Source organism: Bacillus rossius, chromosome 1, assembly GCF_032445375.1.
Source record: "Bacillus rossius redtenbacheri isolate Brsri chromosome 1, Brsri_v3, whole genome shotgun sequence".
Classification (NCBI taxonomy): Eukaryota; Metazoa; Arthropoda; class Insecta; order Phasmatodea; family Bacillidae; genus Bacillus; species Bacillus rossius.
The window spans coordinates 141085595-141109419 of record NC_086330.1 but is presented as its reverse complement, the minus strand read 5'-3'; the positions used below and the strand labels follow the sequence as shown (position 1 = coordinate 141109419).

Below are 23825 nucleotides of genomic sequence, written 5' to 3'. Positions count from 1 at the left end.
AAGAAATCCCATGCCTTCATCCCTCTAGATCTAAATAGGGTCAAAACCAAAGCTACTTTTTTTCTGAAGATTCAGCAACACTTAAGGTACTGATCAGCTTTGAAGAAATTTTGGGGTTTGTTGCTTATGCTTACGATGAGTGGTGGTTGGTGCATGTTGACTCAAAAGATGATGTTGAAAAAGAAGTTCTTGTTTCCTTTCTTCACCCAAAAGGAAAATCGCCATCATTCACATATCCTAGGAGAGCAGATACCTTAGCACTGCCAAAAAACTATACTTTGTGCAAATTACATCCAACCACAGCAACAGGTAGAACCTACCTAGTTATAGCAGATGAGATGGCCGAAGCAGCACAAGTTTTGGCAAAGAAGAGAACTCACTTTTACTAATTGGAAGTGCTAAAAGAAGAATAAAAACTGTTCCTTGAGTGTAAAGTAAGTTGAATTTTTTGTTTGAATAAAATGGGTAAAATGAAATTTAAGTTTAAATAAAATCGAGTTTAAAAGATATTTTTTTTAAGGCTAACAAGTATCGTAACAAATTTACAGAATTTCCATATGCATTAATATACATAAAAAAAGTTGCAATATGATACATTGGAATACCATCATGAAACCTTGTACACAACTTACTAAAGACGTTTGGTATATAAATATATTGATTTAATCAAAATTAAAAATTTTGATTTTTGTTTTTTATAAAAAAAAACCTTTTTGGAGTTTTTTTGGAAAAAAAAAAATATATAAAGTGACGTGATACACTTAAGTTATATGTCAAATTAAAGACCTTGTCATTCTAAAGAGAATGGTATGCATTTGAGTTCTAGGACAAACAGTTTTAAAGTTACATGCTTTTAAATATATCAAAATGTCTAGAAATTGGAGTTTTTTAATTTTTGAAAAATGTATAACTCAAAAACTAAAGGTTATAAAAAATTTTACCTTTTTATTTTTTATATGCTAAGCTAATACTATCTCATATAAAAAAATCATAAAGATCTGAAGACATCGTATTTTGACCATTGGTTGATTTTGTGTGGAATGAGTGGCCTATGACAATATTTTTATCTTCTGACGTATGGAATTAAAATGGCAAGCATCATTTACCACAGGATCAAACCATCAGGATTATGCCATCAGGATCTTTCGACATACTTAATTAAAACAGCAAGCATCATGTACCACGGTTAAGCCATCAGGATCATGCCATCAGGATCTTTTGATGTACTGAGTTAAAACAGCAAGCATCATGTACCACAGGATCAAGCCAACATGATCATGCCATCAGGATCAAACCGCCAGGATCCATGGATTAACTTCAATATATGAAACGGAAGAATTAGCGTATTTTCAATTCTCCATTGTTGGCTACAGTTGTGCGGTAAAGAATGACTGGTGGTGGCAGCGTGAAAACACAGGTATTGTAATGTAAGCTTTAAATTGTTATTTTTCACGAACCAGTGGAAATAGTAACCTTGTCTTAAGTACTTGAAAAACATATTTTCCGTTTTTATTTACTTTTTATTCCCAGAAGCTGCAATATCTGATGCTGGTATATTAATGTTACGAAAGTGAGCAAGATTGCGTCACGCGCAGGTGCAGAGCTAGCTGGGCTGATATCACATGCCGCTGTAACATGAGATGTGCAGTGCGCACCTGGGTCGCAGCTTCCCTCCCTCCAGCCCTCAACTCCCCGCGCGGCGCTGTTAGTTTGACATCCGAAACCTGACAGATGCGGAGTTACGCGAGCCGCCGACACGTGTTTCGAGAGATTTATGCCGTCGGGTCGGCGCGGAATGACGCGACTGGCCCCAGCCACGCTCGGGAGTTCTGAAAGGTGTCTGGTCTGATATAAAAGCCGGGGAACGCCGGCCTCAGAAAGAGTTCAGAGTGAAGTCGGGAGTTTTCCCGCGGCGGGGTTTCTGGGCGATAGAGTGGCGAAGTCCCTGGACGAAGGTTCCAGGGCGAAGAGTTCAGTTCCGGGCGATAGTGTCGCGGGTGCGGCGGAGTCCCGAGCAAAGTTCCGAGCGAGGCATCGAGTGGGATCTCGGCGAAGGGGAAGTGCGACAGCGGCGGCGGAGTGCAGCGACGGTGTCCTGCGACGGAGGACCACGAGGGGTGCCGCGGCGAGAGTTGCGCCAGAGGTGCTGCCCAGCGAGGTGTGCGGTGTGTACAAACGAGTGACTGAGGAAGCAACATTTCTAAGTACAGTTGGTTAATTGGCATTTTTATATTATTTGCTAGTAATGTAAATAGTGACAATAAATAAAACTGTGTGTGTAATAAAATCTTTAATTGGGCTATACCTTTACGAACCCTGTAAATCGCAACAGTAATGTATGCTATAAACTATTATTGTTGACAAACTAGTAGGAATTATCTAAGAATCCTTCCCTTGGGAGTAAATTTAAGGACAAGTATACTGTGTGAAAACCATGTTTTCCTTTTTTTTTGTTGTTGTTGTAAAATGAAGAATATTTATTAGATGAGTTCATTGTAAATACAAAATATACAATTACATATAAAAAAAGGATAATTTTGGTTTTTTTTATACTTGTTATGCTTCTGTAAAACTGCATAAAAATATTTGCTTTATTTTATTACCCTATTGTATGCTTGTTTCATTGCTGCCATGTTAAATACAGTGTCTGAGGATGATAGTAACCTAACTTTGAGCAAGTTTCAGTTACCAGCCACAAAAAAGACATAATTATGAATTAGTGTTTTTTCTGCACAAATTTATGAGATTTATGACTAAAGTGAAGGGTATGTTGAGTTACGTTAGCCACATTTAAAATACACCTATCCCTTACTTAGCACCTCTTCAGATTGCGCGGATTCACTTAATTTTACTGCCCTAGTCTTGAATAGCACGTCTGTAAATTTCAGTTGACACGAAATCTCCGCAGGCAAAAAAAAAAGGGCACGATGCCACAAAGTCTGTTTCAACTTCTGTAAACAACAGATGTGATGTGGGATACAGTTAGCCAAACAAGGGGGGAACAGATGCGCGCCCAGGTCTGTCTACGCTATCGGCTGTTATACAAACATCAGCTATGGCAAGTGTAATTGCGGCTATGGAGTATAAAGGACCAAATGTTTTAAAATCCGCGCGTATGCCGCCATGCCGTACTGTTGTTGCCTGGCCGAAGACCGGGCCGTGAACTCAGTCTAGCCAGTGGCAGGGAATTGACTCAAACAAAAGCAACTTCTGCTTATTCAGATGCTGGTAATTGTACATGCTTGATCAGTCATAATGCATCGTGTTCAAGTATTTGAAACAAAATTAGAAGTATTACGGCACGCAGATTGTCATGAAGGCCACGCTTATGTTGGTCGCACTTTAGTAGTTTTAAGCAAGTCAACTGTGCGCACAATCGTATGAAATAAGGACTCTTATCAAAAGTTTATATAAGTCTGATGCTGTTGGTTGTACTAGCGGGAATATATTTGACATTAGTTACCGGAACAGAAATTAACAGATAATTCACATGGAAAATGTTGTTAAATAAATGTTGCAATGAAAAAAATAATCATTGGCCTAACAGGATTGGTGTGAACCAGGTGGTAATACGCGAATAAGCTCTTTAATTTTTTGGAAAATAAAATGTAATTATCCGGACAGTAATATCGGTTTCACTGTCAGTAAAGGATGGTTTGGAAAGGTACGCAAAATGAGTTGAAGGTCACGCCCGGGCGGGCAAGTCAGCCAACCGACTGACGAAGCTCCCGTTAAGCGGTGTTGTATTTGTCATACAAAGTGCGATTGGAGGCATATAATGATTAATGGTGTGACATATTTATAGTTGAGTGTTATTCTACGCATTTATATTACGTAAAGTATATTTTCCTACACAATTATTTTAACACATTAAGTAAATTAGCCTTGCTATTTATGGAAACTAATGCTTCAGAATACGCCATTTTGAATAACATTAGCATTTTTAGGAACAAATTAGTCGTGCTAAGTGAGGGATAGGTGTACGGAAAAGCGATTACGATTCCAAGAAAACGCAACTCTTACACCTGATATCGGCGTTAAGATCAGTTGGTTGGCAGTCTGTCACACCGTATTTGTGAGCACCTGGTCAGTGTAAATCTGCCTGATCGATGCAATTGTCTTCCCCACTTCCGTTCTGTGGCTATATTCACTTAAGCCAGGTTCTTCATCTGGAATTTGGATTTCAATTTGATCTTTCAGGTTTTCTTGTAAATATCAGGCAATTGTCTATGCAAGTTGCAACGATAATGACACACTTGCTTATGTGGGTGGATTCGTGGGGAGGGGTTATAGGGGCATGTCTTTTCTCCCCCTAACCCTCTAGGAGGGTAAAAGTGCATTGGATAATATGCCTTTCATGTAATAAACAGCTATTATGCTAGGTCCGGACTCCTGGTGCCCTCCCTTCCCCAATATTCAAATTCTGGTTATGCCTCTGCTTGCTTAAATGCTTAAAGTAATTGGAGGAATCCTTCCCTTTATGGCTCTATTTAAATTGTTGTTTTAGTTGTACCTTCATCCTTTCCTCAGTCCCCAAACTCTGCCTTGTAGTTTCTCTTTAAGATGTACCTATATTTATTTATCTAAATTAGACTTGTACTTAAACATTTATGTCCATATGCCTTATTTTCAAATCATCTTTAGCAGAAGATTTATAAGATTCTTCACCTGGAAAAAGAACCTTTTAAATTCTCTTTTTACAGAACACCTTTAAAGTTTCTTACCTCAACGAAGAATCTTTCATGCCCGGTGAGAGAGTTTCCTCACAGCCTTTGGCAAAAACCTTTGACTACTCATTAGTCATTAACCATAGTATGTCTATATTTTTGTAATATCCAGTCTTTAAAGATGAGGTTAGTATTATGGTAAAATAGTTTTTGTTTAGAAACATACATTAGACTGTCTAAAAAAAATTAACGAGTAGCACATGTTAACGGAGCTACATTTTCTCCAAAGAAAGTCATTTTTTAGGTGAGTGCTTTAGTGAGATAATTAAGTTTCTTTGATATTGTCTATCGTTTAAGAAGAGTCACCAAGGATATTAAGTGCTATGCTAGATAAACAAAATGTAAAAATTTAAAAAAATATTTAGACAAATTATAAAGTATTGTGAGATAAATTGCTTTGTATGGAAATGAATTATCAAATAAACTGTTGTGTCTGTAGATAGAAGCTGTTTGAATAATTTATGAATGAGTTTATTTCATTACTGGGCTTTGTAGGTGCAGCAGCAGTTATTATATGGAATAAAACAAGAGTTATAAACTCACATTAGCTTTAGCTTAGGATGTTGTTTTAAAGAAAAAAAAAATTTAAATAAGAAAAACTAGGAAAAGTTGATGGATTTCAATGGGTTATTAATTATTAATAAGTAAAATATAACAATTTAATATTGCCACACATCAGTTCCTCATCAAAAATAAGGAATGTAAAAATTATTGGTTTGTTTCCTCTCCTGTTTACAAGTTATACTAAATACTCAATAAGTATTTACACACAGCAGTTGATATACAAAAATCTGGAGTAGCTATGCAGTAAGTTTTTCTTGTAGTGGTTTGTGCTTGATATATACACATCAACTTTCTTATAGCTTGTAGTACCAATGTAATAAACAAATATAATTTTATGGTTTTATTTTTTGTTCAATTATATTTAAACAAAAATGTAATTTCTATACCTATAATTAATATTTTTAAATTGTAATTTATTTATAAAAATTTAGCATTATATTGTTACGATCGCGCTTGGCTGCAGTGCTTGGCATCGCCGCGCTCGTTCGGCCTGTCTGCGCCCCCCTTCCACCCGCATCCTCTCCCTGGTATCTCGTGTCATACTGTCTCGCAACATCCTGACCGTCGCAACGCGCACCTGCCTCAGATCGAGTTACTTAAAAGAGGCCGCACTGCGGAATAAAAGGACTTAGACATGTTTATCGGCGCGTTTTGTGGGAACCCGATGCTTGTTGCGTTTATCGGCGTTCTTTGAGCAGCCGCCGCGTCCTTTGAGGACTCACGAAGCGTTTCTGGGCATTTCGACGGCGAATGTCGCGCAATATCTCGGAGACATGCCCGATTGTTCTGGACGGGAACCCAAGGGCTATATAAGGAGGTTGGGCCGACCTTCGAGTTGAGTCTGAGTGGGGAGTTCTCCCACGGCGGAGTTTCCGGGCGATAGTGCCGCGGGTGCGGCAGAGTGGCGAAGTCCTTGGACGAAGGTTCCAGGGCAGGGAGTGAGTGAGTTCAGTGGAGTCGGGAGTTTCCGGGCGATAGAGTCGCGGGCGCGGCGGAGTCCCGAGTGAAGTCGCGAGCGAGTCGTCGTGTGGGATCTCGGCGAAGGGTGTGACGGCGGCGGCGGAGTGCGGCGACAGAGTCCCGTGGCGGAGACCCACGAGGGGTGCTGCGGCGAGAGTTGCGCCGAAAGTGCGGCCCAGCGAGTTGTGTGAAACGAGTGACTGGGGAATTGATATTTCTTTACGTGTAATTAATTATCTGCCAATTTAGAAGATGAATTGTAAGTGACAAGTAGTGGCAATAAATAAAACTGTGTGTGTGAAATAACATCTATTAATTGGGCTATCCTTAACGAACCCGCAGTAAATCGTAACAATATTATACTTAGAGGGTAAAAGGTTTTATAATACTATTTTCACTAAAACATTGTACATTTTATTTTATCCATATTTCTTAGATAGCAAATTCGTAACATTTGTTGATACAGCTTTAACCTGAATAAAAAATATTTTAGTGTTTAACCATGTACCAGAATCTATGATTAAAAAAGAATTAAGAGGTGAATAATAAATCAGGAGATATAATTTATTTTTACAATCCATTTGTTTCATACATTTTTTTTAATAAGTTAATTTTTTTACCAGGTTTCTTTTTTAGGTTGAAACCAGATTTTTTTTACATTAGAAGTTATTTTGGTTCTTAGCATGTTCAGATAAAAGCCATACAAAAGATAGAAAACTGTATGCGTACCGTGAGAACACCTGTACTTTAAATGTTGCTCTCATGGCAGTGAGATATAGTTTACAAGAAACACACGTGAAATCTTGAATGCTATAGGAGTGAGTTGTATTGGCAGTTGGCCATACAACATCCCGCTTTCTGTCACTCATGTTGAACCAGAAAAGTAATAACATCAAAGGATTGAAGTCCAGCAAATCTGCTCATCTGACTGGGACTTAACCATAGAAAGGTTATTTCCCCACAGGAAGATGATTCCCCATATAATGGGTGTTTCTCACAGAATAGGGATGTACATTAGTCGGGGATTTCCTACAGAATATAAATTTTTTAATAATAATAATAATAATAATAATAATAATAATAATTTTATTTCCTTTTTCTTCTTCTGACAATTTGACTACAATTCATTAATTAATTAAATTTTAGAGTAGTATTTAGCTGGATATGATATACAACTGATTCAGATGGCTTAAATGATAAGATCTTGATTAAATATATATTTTTTTGTTCCTGTAAATCACAAACATTAATAAGCAAACTCTTGTTCTTAGAGTGGAATTAGACTTTTCATTAAAAAAAATTAAGATATTCTATTTAAAAATACATTTGATAAAATGTGTGTTTTTTTTATAAAAACCACTTAGTTTAAACCATGGTTTATATCATGGTTTAAACCTTAGTGGTTTAAATGAGCCAACCCTGCCATAAAGTGCTGATCTTAGTAGTGAATATCATGCTGTTACTGTCTTGTGTACACTCTGGTGATATGTTGATCCTTCAGGACAAGACATTTGGGCTGAAGAACAAGAAGGGGGCCAAGCAGCAGCGGTTCATTCAGCAAGTCCAGCACCAGGTGAAAACTGGAGGACCAGGTGCCAAGAAGACGGAGGATGTCAAGAAACTGGAGAAGGAGAAAAAGTTGTTGGAGCAGAAGGAGATGAACCTCCTGTTCAGGCCTGTCGCCACCCAGAAGATTGAGAAAGGTACACGCCTCATTCAGCACTCCTTTATTTGGGTACCTACTGCTTGTACCAGGCCTGCGTGAAGCTTCGACTAAGCGAATCAATCGGAGCTCTTTTTAATATTCAATTTGACTTCACCAGGAAATTTACTATTCATTTTATTTGAAGCTTCGGTTGTGATGCGAAGCTTCGCATTTGTTGCAAATCTTTAAAACATTGGAAGCGTAATATTCGCTCATGAAAATATATAGATTTTCTTGTTTTGTCTATTTTTGCTTAAAAAAAAAGTTGATTACATAAAAATAATCAAAAGGAAGCACTCACTTTGCTTTTATTAGGGCTCAATATTAATATTATTTGTGGTTATTTTACCATTTTTATTGAATGATGTCATACTTGACTAATCACTTGCTCAATTCAAACATTACAAATGTTAAACAATTATGTTTTTTTACTTCAGTCATGTATTTTATCAAATAAGTGAATCACAACTTCACTGAGAACAATATTTGCAATTCAATTAGACTTAATATTTTAAATATTCAATTTATATTCGCTTAGCATCAAAAAACTAGTATTCACACATGCCTAGCTTGTACTAATAGTGCAGGCCAAATGTCTTGTGAGCTGTCTGCACAGTGGCAAGGAACATGCGAGGTAGGCATGATGGGAGTGGAATTAAGGAAAAAGAACAAAAAAAAACCCTTTGGCATAATTTGAGTGAAACCTGTTCAAAGTATGTTGATAGTGTATTCCTAACCGAGGGATACATAGATACATATGTGTACCAGCATCATTTCATGATTGGTGTTTTTGACAGTTGATATTTATAACCAGGCAATGCAAGTAGGTATTATTTGGTTCCTTAGAGCTCTGCAGGTTTGTTCTGAGCTACACTTTTCCATTGAACTATGGAGTCCAGTTCACGAGACATTTGGGCATCACAACATGTTCCTTTTTAAGTACATTATTTCTTTCAACTTTTTTTATGGTTCTTTTTTCATTTTAAGTTTGGTCTTCTGTTAATTACTTTGATTACAATTACTTTGCATACATCATTCTCATATTTCAGGAAAATATTACAGTCTAAAAATGTTTTAATCTTATGATGAAAATTTAATTTGGAAAACTAAACAGGTTAAGAGTTTTGTTGTTTATATTAATGACTTAGGTAACTACCCTGACTTCCAAATTTATCTTGCAGTAGCTAAATTGCAACTCACATTGTAACTCACATTGTCGTGTGTGTGATTTTGTCCTCTCCATTTTGCTACAATTGTTATAGAGTGTAAGCAGAATGCCAGGTGTAGGAGTAAGGTAATTAAATGGGTTTAATTATCTTAGTTTAAGGCTCTACCTCAGCCTCCATGCTGTGTTTTTGCATTTTCTGGATGTAATTTTGGTTTTAGTGTGATCCAAATGGATATTTGTTGTTTAAGCTTTGCAAATTATGTTTTGTCCACCATGTATGTGCTGTATATTAGTAGCTGTTTGTAAAAGGTTAGACATATACTTGTAACAAAATATTTTTGCTTGAATAATTGCTCACTAGATGTTTATAAGTTCATATAAACCTTGTTAGCAAAAAAAGAAAAAAGAAAATACAGCATGAGTGGATGAGATATGCATTATAGCTTTTGTGTTCAGACCTGGACAAAGGAATGCGAATGTCTGGTGTTTGACTGCGTCGTCCGTTTCTGGTGCTTCCAGGGGCAGACCCCAAGTCGGTGCTGTGTGCCTTCTTCAAGCAGGGGCAGTGCAGCAAGGGGGACCGCTGCAAGTTCTCGCACGACCTGACACTCGAGCGGAAGGCAGAGAAGCGCAGTCTGTACGTGGACATGCGGGACGACGGGGAGGACACCATGGAGAACTGGGACGAGCAGAAGCTGATGGAGGTTGTCGAGAAGAAGCACGGAGAGGCTGAGCGCAAGATGCCTCCCACAGAAATTGTATGTACCTTGCGAGTTGCTGCAGAACACTGCGGCGCAGATTTGATGTTGTTTAAGACAGGGCTGTTCAAATCCCTGCCACCAGGTCGCCATAACGCCTATCTTTTTCTTGCTGAAAACTAACTTCTGCCAAGACTCTTAAGATATAACTATACAGCGGCTCTGAAAAAACAGAAAATATTTTTGTTTCAAAATGTTAATTTCTTCCTTGGCAAATATTTTAATCAAGACACTACTCCCTTTAAAATCATACAGTACTAATATATGTCTAAATACTTTTGAAGTACTTTGAAATAAATGTTGAGAAACATTTTGGAATCTAACAACCTAAAATTAAATGAAAAAATTTTTTGGACCACATTTTTTACAGACCGTGTTTTATCGCATAGTCGTCGCACATTTTGTACTAAAATCAAGTTTGAAAAGTAGAGGTGCGATTTTTATGTGAAAAAAAAATTCTTTTTGTTAGATAAAGTTATTCAAAAAAACTTAATCCATTCATGGAAAATACGTTTATTTAAAAAGTAGAGTATACAAAAGCACGCGAAATAATTTAAATTAATAAGTCATGCGACAAAATCCTTTCTTCAACTTTAAATAGAAAAACATAATCTGTGAGCCGAATGCGAGCCTGAACTAACGTATTTAACTATCATTGTAGTACACACTTACCATGAAAGAGTGCAGGCCATCAAATGTAGTTAACTTGACAGTCGACAGATAGCGCGCGTTGCATGCAATCGGCGAGAGATCGATATTCGACTACGTGTGCGTAGGGATGGGTAAATGTCCAAAATTTTATCTATCGGAAATTTTCCTGGAAAATTTTCATGGAAACTTTCCAAAAACCGAAAAATATAGGAAACTTTAGGAAACTTTGATGTTGGTTTATAAATAACCATTTCAGAGATTTAGACATGTGACTGTCTCTACTGTATGAAATTTTTATACTGTAAAATACAATATTCATAGTTGCAGTATTAAGAGGATGTTTAAATATCTTTTGTTAGCGATGTAGAATTTACTGTGGGTGCTGTTATAAATTAATTTCAACATTTAGGTGGAATTATTCTTTTTACAAATATAGTTCACAAATTCATTCCAAGTAGGCCTAATCAGTTTTTAATTCTGAAAATTATTTAATCAGCTGCTTTCAACGTTACAAAAAGCTAATGTAGTGGAAGAAAAATTAAGGTAAAGTTACTTAACTGCAGATTTAACAGAAATGGTTCCTTCTGAAAAAACAATTACCTGGTCAATCACAGTTAAAATATTTGACTACATAGATTTGAAAATATTAACACTATTATTACAATTTATCAACGGATTGGAAATAAAGACAAATAAGTTGTAACAAATAGAACACTAAAAAATATATTGATCAACAATTAGTTGCATGCATAATAAGAAATCATACATGTTACATTTTTAACTGAACTGGAAACAAACATGTCCTTATTTACATATGAAGTCATATTGGGTCTTTGAAACCATTGAAATCATCATTGTCCTCATAACTGAAATCACTTTTTTCTTCCTCTTCTGTTTCATTGTTAGAACAAGATGCACTGTCTTCTTTTAAAACACACTGTGGTAGTTTTTTCTTCTGCTGTACTTTCTCACATTCGTCTTCCACAATGACAGTAATAGAATCTTTCCTTTATAATTTTTCAATGTCCTCCAGGATGTGGTGACACACTTTCCAGTTGTGGGCAATGAATGATATTTTACCTGCTCTTTCAGTGGTCAAGCGGTTTCTTGGTTTTGTATGTATACTACCATGTATACTGAAAGACCTCTGTAGCAGCAGAGGTTACTGGCATACCTAAGATTCTGTTTGCAACTTTTGACAGCTGTGTATGACCACACAAACCTTTCCACCAAGTACAGGGTTCAATTTTACCTTTTTCAAGCGCCATCCAAAGAAATTCTTTGGCCCACATATCTTCTCTACTTCGGTACTGAACTAACTCTTAAAACTATACCTTCTTCAATGTTTTCCATATCTGTTGAAATTTTGCATATATACTCAACAGCACTCAACTGTTCATCAGGTTTAAGTGTATGGCCTTGTGAAGAGGGGTCTAACATGCATGCAGCCAGATGGATAGGTTTCAAAGCAAGTTCTTTCCTGGTTTCCATTTTCATTAGTACAATTTTCTCGTCGCTCTTTGAAAGTGGGGATTCTGAAAGTGACACTTTTAAACCATCTTCAATTTCAGCTAAAGCTCCATGTGTGTTATGAATATTGAGTTTATCTGATTCCAACTTTTTCGCTTACCTCTAAGGTCTGTAAACTTACTCTGTTGTTCATCATACTGTCTAAGCTATGTAAGAAACTTCCCCAATGGGTTACAACAGGCAAGTGAAGAGTAGTTATGTTACCTTTTGTCTCATTAATTTCAGAAAGTACTGAAGTTAAAATATGAGACTGTTTGATTGTTTTAATGATGTCAACAACTCTTTTGAAACAATTAGAAATTGACTCACACTTCACAATATCATTGCATAAAAGATATAGTGTATGTGCTATACATCCAATAGACACAATATGTGGAAATTCATTTTCTACCAGTTCACTTGCTTTCTTCATGTTGGAAGCATTATCACCAATAACTTTCTTGGATCATATTTCATCAAAATTGTTTTCATTTCACCAGCGATGTATTCTCCAGTATGACAGTTGTCTTTGGTATTAATAGTCTACAAACACTGGCTGTGGTGTGTTGATGATGAAATTCAAAATGCTTTCATTCCTGAAAATAAATATAATTGAATTAGTGTTAAAATTATTGTAATTCAAAAGCAGTTAATATTAAGGCCACATAGTCCTTCTTTACACATTCACATTATTGCAGTATGTCTGTTGTAATGTTCCCAGTTTTAGGCAGATTGTGTCAATATATAGCCACTATAAACAAGTGTTTTGCAGTTGACTTTCAAGACAAGCTAAAAAAAAAAAAAGCAGTAATCTTATTACAAATGTGTTAATTACTTTAAATACATCATTGATGGCATATTGGCATGTGGTGTAACTACCAAAAACTGCAAACTTTACTCTAGACAGACAGCCATACTACCTGCATGAACAATAACAGTACGCTTTTCCTGTAAACTCACGCCATTTTTTTTTTTTTGTTACTAAATACACTGTTAGATTTAAAAGAGTTTTGTGTTATTTGTGTAATAATATTTTAATTATGTTATGTATAATATCATAAACCTCTCTATATTTTCATTTTCTTTAACATAATTTTTGTCCCTAATTCAATTTTTACAAGAGGTTTTTTTACTATAAAACAGTTTTATTGTGAAGTTTGGTTACTTGTGGCATGGTTTGATACACTACTGCAACACCTTCCTATAAAATTCATAACATGCTACAATAATGTACTTTGTGTGTGGCATGGCACACTGATTTGGACATATTGTAAGAAGACTTATGAAAGTGAATATCTTATATAACCAAAATTTTAAAATTCTCAATTTTGAATCTTCTGCCTTAGACAAAAACAGAAAGTGCAGATTTATATAAACAAGTTGGTGCCTTTTATAAAACAAAGTTAAATGTGTTAATATTTGGTTAAAAAATTGATTAAAGACTGAAAGTGACCATTAGCTTTGTAATATACACAGATTGCAAACTCTGCATCAAGAAGGGTTGTTGAAACTGATTTTCGTGTTGGCAGACTGTATGCGGGGTGAATTAACTTAAAGAATTCTTGCCACTGTGGATGCTCAACCATTGATAAAGGTGCTCCACTAACATAGATAGCTTTAGCCAGCAACTCATTGGCTTTGTCCTGCAAAACAAAAGATTCCATTACTTGAATTCCTTGTACTATTTAAAAATTTTTGAAGGTTTATATGAAAGACATGTTACAGTTTCCTTTTCTTTTAAAGGAATTTTTCAGTCACTTATATACCTATCACTGATTTAATTTTTAATTTATATTTACAAAACATGTTATACCTAACTGGTTCACAAGCTAAAATAAAATACTAATTTTTTAAAATTAGTTCTGCATTACTAATGATGCCTCTTAAACATATCAAGTTAAGATTATGTTAAAAACATTAGTCAATCAAGCATAATGACTAGGCACAAGACAAGCCTGTATTAAAGTGACACTTATCTTAGCTGTTGGAGTCATATGGTCGAGAAAAGAAAACATTGTTGAATTTACACTGTGTGAGTTAGACCATATTGGCCTAGTTGTATTAGTACTGGCACTAGTTCCTGCAAATTCTGAAGCACTTGAGACTGCAAGTTGTAAAGATGATGGTGAATTTTGTGTTTCACTGTAAATCTGAGCCATATTTTCACTTAAGTTTACTGATGAACTTGGACCAACATTATTGCACACTTCAGGACATGTTGTTCCATTTGAAAGTTCTTTTTCTTGTTTTTCACTTCCCAGAAACTTGGATTTGATAGTTAATGGACATTTTGGACACTTTTTAATGTGCCTTACCATTCTTGTACTGTTTCTGAAGTATGACACATCACAAAATACACAGAACACTTTGATTTTTCCTTGAACTGATTTTTCGTAAAAGTAACTCCAAATATCACCTTTAATCTTGCACATTTTTCATTAACCAGTTAACACTTATAAAATTCAACCTCAAAACCAGCTATACTAGCACAAATGCATCTCGTTTAGCAAGCACAACAGGACTGACTGTCTAGCAGTAATATGTACAAAATGGGTTAAGTTGTGAGAAGACTAGATGTGTAAGAACAGAAACAATATACCACCATATGGCAAATGCTCAAAACACTTTATCTTATCTTCCTGGAAGAAGAATGGAAACATGAGAAGTATGTGTGATTTGAAATTGATATAAAGTTTGAAGTACCCGAAAGTGAAATTCTATCCCACATTTATCTCGCACAAAATTACAAGGTAAACACACAAGAAAATTTTAACAGAAATTTTACCAGCATGGTTTCCCATAATAAAAGCATTGAGGGAGAATATTAAACTCTTTACTGATATGGTCGATATGGATGAATTAATATGCTAACTAAGCTCTTATTAAATCTGCAATGATTGCATAACAAATGTAAGAATATTGAATTACAGCTAAAAAAATTCAATGTTTCCCAAAGTTTCCACTTTTTTTCAAAGTTTCCATGAGGTCTGTAAATTTTCCATTTTTGAAAGTTTTCGGCAGGAAATTTCCAACTGGAATTTTTCCACTACCCATCACTACGTGTGCGCGCTCTATACGGGAAGCAACATAACCAAACATGAATGATGCCAACTAGCGCTGGCTACATTTTTATAAGCGGTACACCGCGGCGACGCAGACGAACAGATAAAGGTTACAACGTTTAAAAATGTCTTTAAAAGAAAATTTATACACCAGACAACTTCGTATTTCCGTTAATTAAATAAGTAAGTGGTAATGTCCAAATAAATATTAGATTTATACTTTAAAATACATCGTTTTATACGTAAAAAAACCCTACACAAAGCGCTCGGAATCTAATAGTAGGACCAAAAACATCATGCAACGTTTACGCGAGAGGTTTTTTTATCCAAATTTTGACGCCCTATAATATTAGTGTAACGATTATGCGATAAAACAGGGTAATAGGGCTTGGGCATAACATAAGAGGCGCTAACAACATTTCTGAGTTAACAAAATAATGCTATTAATGTGCAGATATATTTCAATTCTAATAAGATTTTAAAAATCATAAAATGTTTTCTATTATGAGAAAGATTATTTAACCTGTTAACATAATTCCTGACACTGTTGTTTACTAGTGTGTCTTCCATGATTTGCCACTAGTGCATCGTAGTAGGCACGAGGTAAACTAGCTTTGAAAGCTTTTAGCTTTACTCTTCAGAGTATGGGAGAATATAAACTTAAGGGGGCGGTTCAGAGACTAAAAATCGCTACTCTTCTAAATCGTGATAATTTTGGTAAAATCTGAATAAAACCTTCGAAATCAACTACCCGAATACTCCGCTCGGTCAGTATAAGTACCTGAGTAGCTGGGAGCAACGGTCATTCCAGTCAGGCTCTTCAAACGGGGAGGTTGTATTTCTCCTCTCTCCTGGCCGGCTCTAGACACGCGAAGACGGTTGGCCGCCCCCCTCCCCGAGGAATGTGTGGGTTTCACCCGCGCATGCGCAGGACAGGGCTGAGAGTCACAGTGTTGCCAGTTCCACTCCACCAGACCAGGGCCATGAGTCATGACGACCGCGGCTGATCCAGACTGACAATCCGCCGCGCAGGCGAGCGAAGTTTGACGGCCCGTCGGGAAATACCTTCGCGCGCACTTTAGACATCAACACATTTATGTGCTGTACATATTATTCGATGTTAACATTTGGTTCAAGATAAAATCATAATACAAATTTCAAATATATTTTTATTATCATTTTCACTAACATTTCAAACATTGAGACGTTAAAAACATGCTCTATCAACATATCATAATTTAAAATTTTCTTACGGTTAACTCAATTTGGGAAGGCCTGAAGTTATGAGATGTAATTTATACTTGATATTTAAAGAGTAAAATAAATAGGAATCATAATGACAGAACAAATTTATAAATAATGATTAGCACAAGTGTAAAATAAAATCTTACCTGATTAATTTAGATCAATTATTGCAACAGTAAATTGTCTAATTAGGGGTTTTACTATTAAAAATCCCCGCACACTTTATAGATAAAGTACGGAACAATTTGCGGTTTGATTCCGCGATAAGCTTGAATTTTTATATTACCTTAATTTAAAAAAAAAAATCTGTATCAAAGGGTTTAAAATAACAGTTTATTATATTTACATTGCATTAGTAATCAAACGACTTTGATTACAAAGATACCTAGTTTCATTTATTTGTAACATTAATTTCCAAGTTATTATAACTACAGTTACATCATTATATGTTGCATTCTGTTTAACGAATATCATATATGAGTTTCTATTATTCTCTATCGTATTTATAACGTACTAGATAATATTTTGTTGTAAATTACAAACGAAAAAACGGCAAATTTACTAAGCATACATTTCTAAGCATCAAGATATTTAAAAATATTAAGTTTTCACGATGAACAGAATAAAACTGTATTCATATTAACTTCATATGTTTTGAAAGATTCGTAGAGAAGATTTCTGGACTTTCTTGCATCCATTTCCTCTTTTGCCTTTTGAAATATACCTACTCTGGCTCTCTCGCTTGTTTTCCTCTAATTACTCGTGATTCAACAATTTCGGGAAGTAAACACTCTTTATAGAATCGCGTGAGTTTGGGCAGCATTTCAGTTTTCCAAAAATCTTCATTTCGCTTAACTTTTTCAACAAACAAATCTTGTTTAGTATCAGTCATGACAATTAAATAACATAAATATTTTTTGTTATATTTAAAATTCCCTGGATCTGATAGATATGTTGCTCTTTTTTATTTATTTCTAGATTTTATATTTAAACTACAAAACTTTATACTTTCTGGTATTTTGTTTATTTTTCTTCTAAATGTAAATGTTATTGCCATAAGCCTAGAAAATTAGTAATAATGCACCAAACAAAGTAGACTTTAAAAATATCAAAAACATATTAAATATGTAATCTGTGAAACATGTACCAACCATAAAAAATATTTACAATTTACAAAAAAAAAAAAAAAACATTCAAAATGTGCATGATTACAAAACTGAAAAACTGTATCTTTCACTGCCAAGTTAATTATGACAACTCATAGAATAACAGAAATAAACAAATAAATCACAAATGTTTAAAATCATACAACATTTCAGATAAGATATGCTACTTGCAATAATGATAATACATTTAATTTACTTCAATCATAGTATAATTGTGTACCATAAGTTGTAATAACAAAGAAGAGAATATACTGTGCAGATGTAATGAACTGAAATTATTTAATTGTGCATGCCATATGGGCAATAAAGCTGCCAACATTATTTACCTTATTAAATTGAATAGGATTTTTTCTGACGTGACAACATCTAATAAATCGATGAACACCGGCTGCACGCACGAAAAGTGTCCCGTTACGCACATTGTTACGTTACGCTGTGTCCCGTTATGCTCATTGTTCCTTTACGCTGTGTCCCGTTACGCTCATTGTACGGTTGCGCCGCATCTATCTCTCTTCCACTCGATTGGAACAACCATCGATTTGACTTTTTCCAGGCACATTAAACTTGAAACACTCCCATTCATTTCCTACTTTTCCTATCATCGCCCTATCCTTTTTACAGAATAACACAGATTGGAAGAGGTTAAATAGCAAACATGTATAAAAGTTATAGTTAAAATAATCTCTTCGTTAAAGTAATAAACATATTTCAATTAATGAGTGGAAATAAAAGTTAATTTATCGATTAAATTGTAGATTTCATTTCACTCCTTTGTATCCATACAAATTAGTGATAATTCAATAAAAATGATTCAATTTTATTGATAAAAGTATGCAATCATTTCGTTAATGTTTTGTTATGACGTTGTCACGTTAAACTATCGTCCGTAAACCGACTTTACAGACAACCAATTTTTTAAAACAATTGATTTATGTTTCGAGGCTAGGTAGGTAGTTAAATATTAGACACCTGCGAGTACTCGAAATTCGAGTTTCGAGTCGAGTTTTTTAGTAATACTCGAACTCGAGCTCGTGGCTTTTCAACAACTCGAAATTCGAGCGAGCTTTTCTTGCACTGTACCTATAGAAAAAAAACTCTCATTATATCGGAATAAAAGTCTTACAACACTATTATCCTTTACTTTATAATGTAACATGATCGACCGTATACATGAACACATCATTTTTACGTACCCGGGATTTACGAATTTCCGTGATTAATTTTTTTTACTTCTATAATTTTCCGCATAGCATTAATGTATCACTTTCCTCCTTTATGCGGAAGTATTTCCCGCCTTATGCGGAAACATTTCCCGCATTTTACTATAAAAAGCATTTAAATTGTCCGGGGTCTCATCATTTACACCATTAAATGTGTGATATAAAGTCCCGTTTAACATTTTTATGAAAATTCCTGCCAGTAATGGCGCACGTAAATATAAATATGAAGAAAATACAAATGAACAACAACTTACGAAGAAATATGGATGATGTACCATAACTACAGTACAATTCCAATAGTTATCTTAAGATAATTACCATAAAAAGAACTAAAGATTCTTTGTAGATACCATAACTACTGCAGAAGCATGATAGTTACCACATTTGCACTATAGTTGCCGTAATAACCGAGATGTGTATTTACAGTGATGGTAATGTATTTATTTAGGACATATTAAAATTAAAGAACATTATTGAAAAAAAAAAGGATGTTAAATCTTGATATGTACGGTTGGCACATGTTGCTAAGAAATAATGTGATCTGAAAGAATGTAGTACTACTACGAAAAGTGAAAAGGGTACTCGTGGATTTTTAGGTTATGGCAGTCTCTTTCGTTTTTCAGTAATATCGGTCGAAAATTAACAAGAGTATTGGAAGTTGGCAGAAATGCCGATTCAACTAAATATTGGCAAAATCGGCTTCTTCAGTACAGCTCTACATTTGATGACATGAGTAAACATATTTCAGACTACAGGACATTGAAAAAGACTTTAATTTCCAAGTAGGTTTATTGTGCGTAAGTTTTTTTTGCAAGTGTAAATTGAATTAAGTAAAATGCTTCTATTTTTATTACTTTAAATTGATTAAACTTAATGACAAGTTACAGATATTTGACACTAATTTTGAGGTTAAACAATTTGGTAAATATGTAGAGTAACGGTATATGCGAAAAAAAAATGCTAAAAATCTGAAAATACTTTTATTCTATGCTCTTTCACTTCCTCTTTTCAAATCAACCGGCGGAGATAAGAAATTCCAAATACTTTAGGAATATCGAATTTTTTAATTTAGTAGGCTAACAATGATAATGGTTTCTTTTTTTATTTCCATATTTTTCTCAAAAGTTCTCACATTTTATTACTCCATCACAGTAAATTTATGTGCAATAAACTTAAAAAAAAAACTCGAACTCGACTCGATACTCGCGAGTATTTTAGCAAACTCGCTCGAGCTCGACTCGAAGTGAAAATCTTCTGCTCGCAGACGCCTATTAAATATCATAATAAACATTCCAAAAATAATATTTTGTAGCTGTTTTTGAAAACACCGTAAAAATTGCACACTAAGAATGGTCTTAAAAGTAATAGTTAGTACATACACGTTTAGAACATGGTTTGCCTGTCTGATTTGCTTATCTAGTTCGACGACGTAAAAATTAACAAGCAATATACAAATAAGTAAAATCTTAATTTCCAGTTTATTGTTGTACCGGAACTTTAATACCAAACTAAAATTATCTTCCTGTTGGAAGCTATCTTTTGGTGCGAGATTTGTGTGCGAGTTCCGCGCTGTCGACGAGACCTTATGAACAATTTAAAAATTATGTATTTTCGTCTGAAAGAATTGTCATTAATATACAACTATAAATATATTAATTTTTTTCTTGAAAACTGCAACAAAAGTCATGCAAAACTTCTAGCCATTTTCACTCCAATTATTATTCATTTCCAATTATTATTTCCTGGTTTTCTTAACTTTTCATTTACATTTGTAATATGTAGGCCATTTAATTTTTTATTTGTTATTATAATGGTTTAATACATAAAGGACTCTATTATATGTTTAATTTAAGCTTTCATTAAATATTTAGTAATCAAAACTATGTGCTACAGCTTGACCGCACGGCACTCTTCTTCAAAAGAAACATTGGCAGGATAGGCATCCACTCTGAAGGGACATCCTACTGGGCTTCATTTCGAGGCCAGACGTGTATTAAATTTAAAACTACTCTCCAAGAAAACAAACAAATAATAATTCTTATTTAAGAAATTCGTATATTACCTAGTGTATCAATGTAAAAAATACAAAAATTAGAGGAGATCCCAATAAAACTCTGCCCACAAACATGAAATTTGACTGCGTGTCCGGGGCGTAGGTTTTTCCGATGATGCTACAGTGGTTTGCCATTGCCTTCCATGGTATTATGGTGAATGGAAGATTACAAAAACTTAGTCCTGATCCCAGGGAGAATATTTTAAAGATCCCCTCGCCGGCCTAAAATCTAACTTGAGCCTCTTGGTGCAGCCTTTTTATACATTTGTAGCTCAACATTTTCCTGTTTAAAATTAATTTTCTCAAAAATGTTTCAAAATCTTGTGGTACACCAGTAGACACACTTTCTGACTAATATCATTCAATATTTTTTATTTGGCCGTACTTTGAATGTTGTAGAAATTGGTAGACTATAGGTACTTAGATAATATCCACTCACAAAGAGGATAATGCCTAATATTTTTAACTCGGTCAGTCAAGATTTTTTGTCTTTGATAAAAAAAAGTCTAAGCATAAAGCATTTTCCTGAAACTTATTTTTTATCTTTAATATACCTACTAAACACAAATTGTCAAGCCGATGAGAGGCATGAAAAATTCACAGGTTCCAGGACCGATGGCATTTAATGTATACTAATCACTGATGTGTATTATCTTAATCAAACAATATTGTTAACTATTCATTGGTTACTTGTTAACACATTTGAAGAATACGATTGTTTCTACATTCTCTTGCTGGTTTTATTATTAACTCCGATTTTTTCCAGGCCTTCTCAGGTAAAGTCAATATTAGTTATATTGTAGTTACATAAAGAAAGACATTAGATATATTTTTCGTATTTTTAGTGAAAACGTTAAGTTTATTTATTTATTTGTCAATCACTGATGCTTCGGGGTAGGCCTTCTGACGGTATTGTTTTGATATAAACGACGCTACGTGCGCTTGTGTTCCTCTTGTTACTGAGGTTTACGACACTAGAAAAAAATTATGTGTCACTGATTTATTTCAAGACGAATTGCATACTGTTATATAATTGTGCGTCTGCGTTGCTGTCAATGGATTATATGCATACTCAAGACTTAAGTAAATAATAATATAACTAAAAAATGTGGGTTCAATCACATGTTCACTGGATTAGAACAAAGATAATGTAGCACTACTGAAGTGACATCACCGTCTGTTACTGACCTCGCGAATATTTATACTCTAATTATCACTATAGTTTAAAGGTATACAACCGAGCCCAAATATAAAAAATTTCTCAAAAACAGCTAAGAAACAATGAGGTTTATAGAGTTTATACTGCAGCAAGATAAAAATAAATACGCAGTTCGCGAATGTCTAGTAAAGCAACAAGAACATATCCCGGCAGAACATTGTGATATTTAAGGATTACATATTTAAAATTAATAAATTAAATTAAATTTACTTACTGTAGGGCATCCTGGAATTGGTTTACTTCAGTAACTTGCTTATTATCTTTGAAAGATTTGTGCAACGGGAGTGCATGACTTGATGTAAGTTTTTGGACATAACGCCACGACGGGAGCAGATAGCAGTTCCCGAAACGTCGCTTGTTTCTGTTTTGGAAAAACTATTGTGTTTGTTTCGTCTTTTCGTTTTGTCGTGTTTTTGTCTCGTTTCAACTGTTGTGCTGAATGTTTTTGGGTTCAATATTTTTGTGCTGTCATCATTTGTGGGTTTTTTTAACGTTCTATTCTGTTTTGGAAAAACTATTGTGTTTGTTTCGTATTTTCGTTTTGTCGTGTTTTTGTCTCGTTTCAACCGTTGTGCTGATTTTTTTTTGGGTTCAATATTTTTGTGTCATCATTTGTTTATTTTTTTTTTTTTTTTTTTTTTCGTTCTCTTAGAACATTATTCTTGTTTTTCTTTGTTGACCATATTCCTATTACGGAATATTTTGTGGTGTTTATATCCTGTTGACAACAGCAATTTTTTTGCTTAATTTGTGTTTTTTGTTTTTTTGGGTATTTTTATTTATTTATTTATTTATTTATTAGTTTTCTTCTACAGAAAAAGTGCTTAGCAATGGCGTATGTCCAAAAACTTACATCAAGTCAGTAACTTGCTTGGATTCATCTTTCTTTTGTCAGGTCATTTTCCTTTCTTTTTTGCCAGGTCAAACGAACTGCTAAAGCTTTTTTACTCTTTTTTTTAACACGATAGGGTATTTTCTTTTACCCATTATTTATTTTTCACAAGAAAACGTTTTTGCTAGTAACACCGGAACATGAATTCACGTGAATATCTATGGCAACGCTGTCCGCGCACTGTCAGTGCTGCTTCGCGGCGGGAGGACGAGAAGGCAGGAAATGGTTACTGACACAGTAGCTGCACTCTGTTGGCAGTTTATCAACTAGTCAAACCGCTTTCTCGTGCATGCAAGGAATATTTCGTGCATGTTGTCTAAGTTGCTGTTCGTACAACAATTATTGAGCTATATAATTGAAGAAGAAACTTAGCTTAACAAGTAGATCATGTATTTATAGGGATATAAATTTATTAACTACTATGTACGGCTTTCTTCAACATGGTGCGATGCGCTTGGAAAAATTAAAAACTGATTTAAAAAAGGTCTCGTTTAGTAAAATACTCACTTTTTATACATAATGAAATATAAGAATAAAATATTTGTAAAAAAAATATTTTCTAAACATTGCATCATAATTACGCATAATATGCAAGAAACAAGACGTGTTTTTGTCTCATAAAGATCCATATTTAAAAATTTTTTTTATTAACTTTTTGGACTGTTCCAGTGTTTGCCATAAATTAAATATTAAAGTAATACCTTTCTTTTATGTGAATATCTAGTTACAATCGCATTACCATAACACAAAAGATTTATATCACCAATGAAGTATACTACGAATTCTGTGTTCAACGTGAACCGCCCCCTTAAGCTGAAAACTCGGGCCTTCGTCGGAGATAAATTTTCAGTAGAGGAAGCGAATAGCTATTAAGGGAAGAGCATAATATTGTTGTTGATCTGTCACATTATTATTATTTTGTAGCA

At 34.5% G+C, this 23825-nt stretch overlaps 1 protein-coding gene across 1 annotated transcript in view; it reads left to right on the top strand.

Annotated features, from left to right (window-relative positions):
* Nucleotides 1–23825, top strand: part of LOC134546228 (zinc finger CCCH domain-containing protein 15 homolog) — a 59510-nt gene that overhangs the window by 4157 nt on the left and 31528 nt on the right. Inside the window, exons 2-3 of the mRNA XM_063388862.1 lie at nucleotides 7753–7954; nucleotides 9644–9882. Of these exons, the coding sequence (XP_063244932.1) occupies nucleotides 7753–7954; nucleotides 9644–9882 (441 nt within the window). The remainder of the gene's footprint in view (nucleotides 1–7752; nucleotides 7955–9643; nucleotides 9883–23825) is intronic.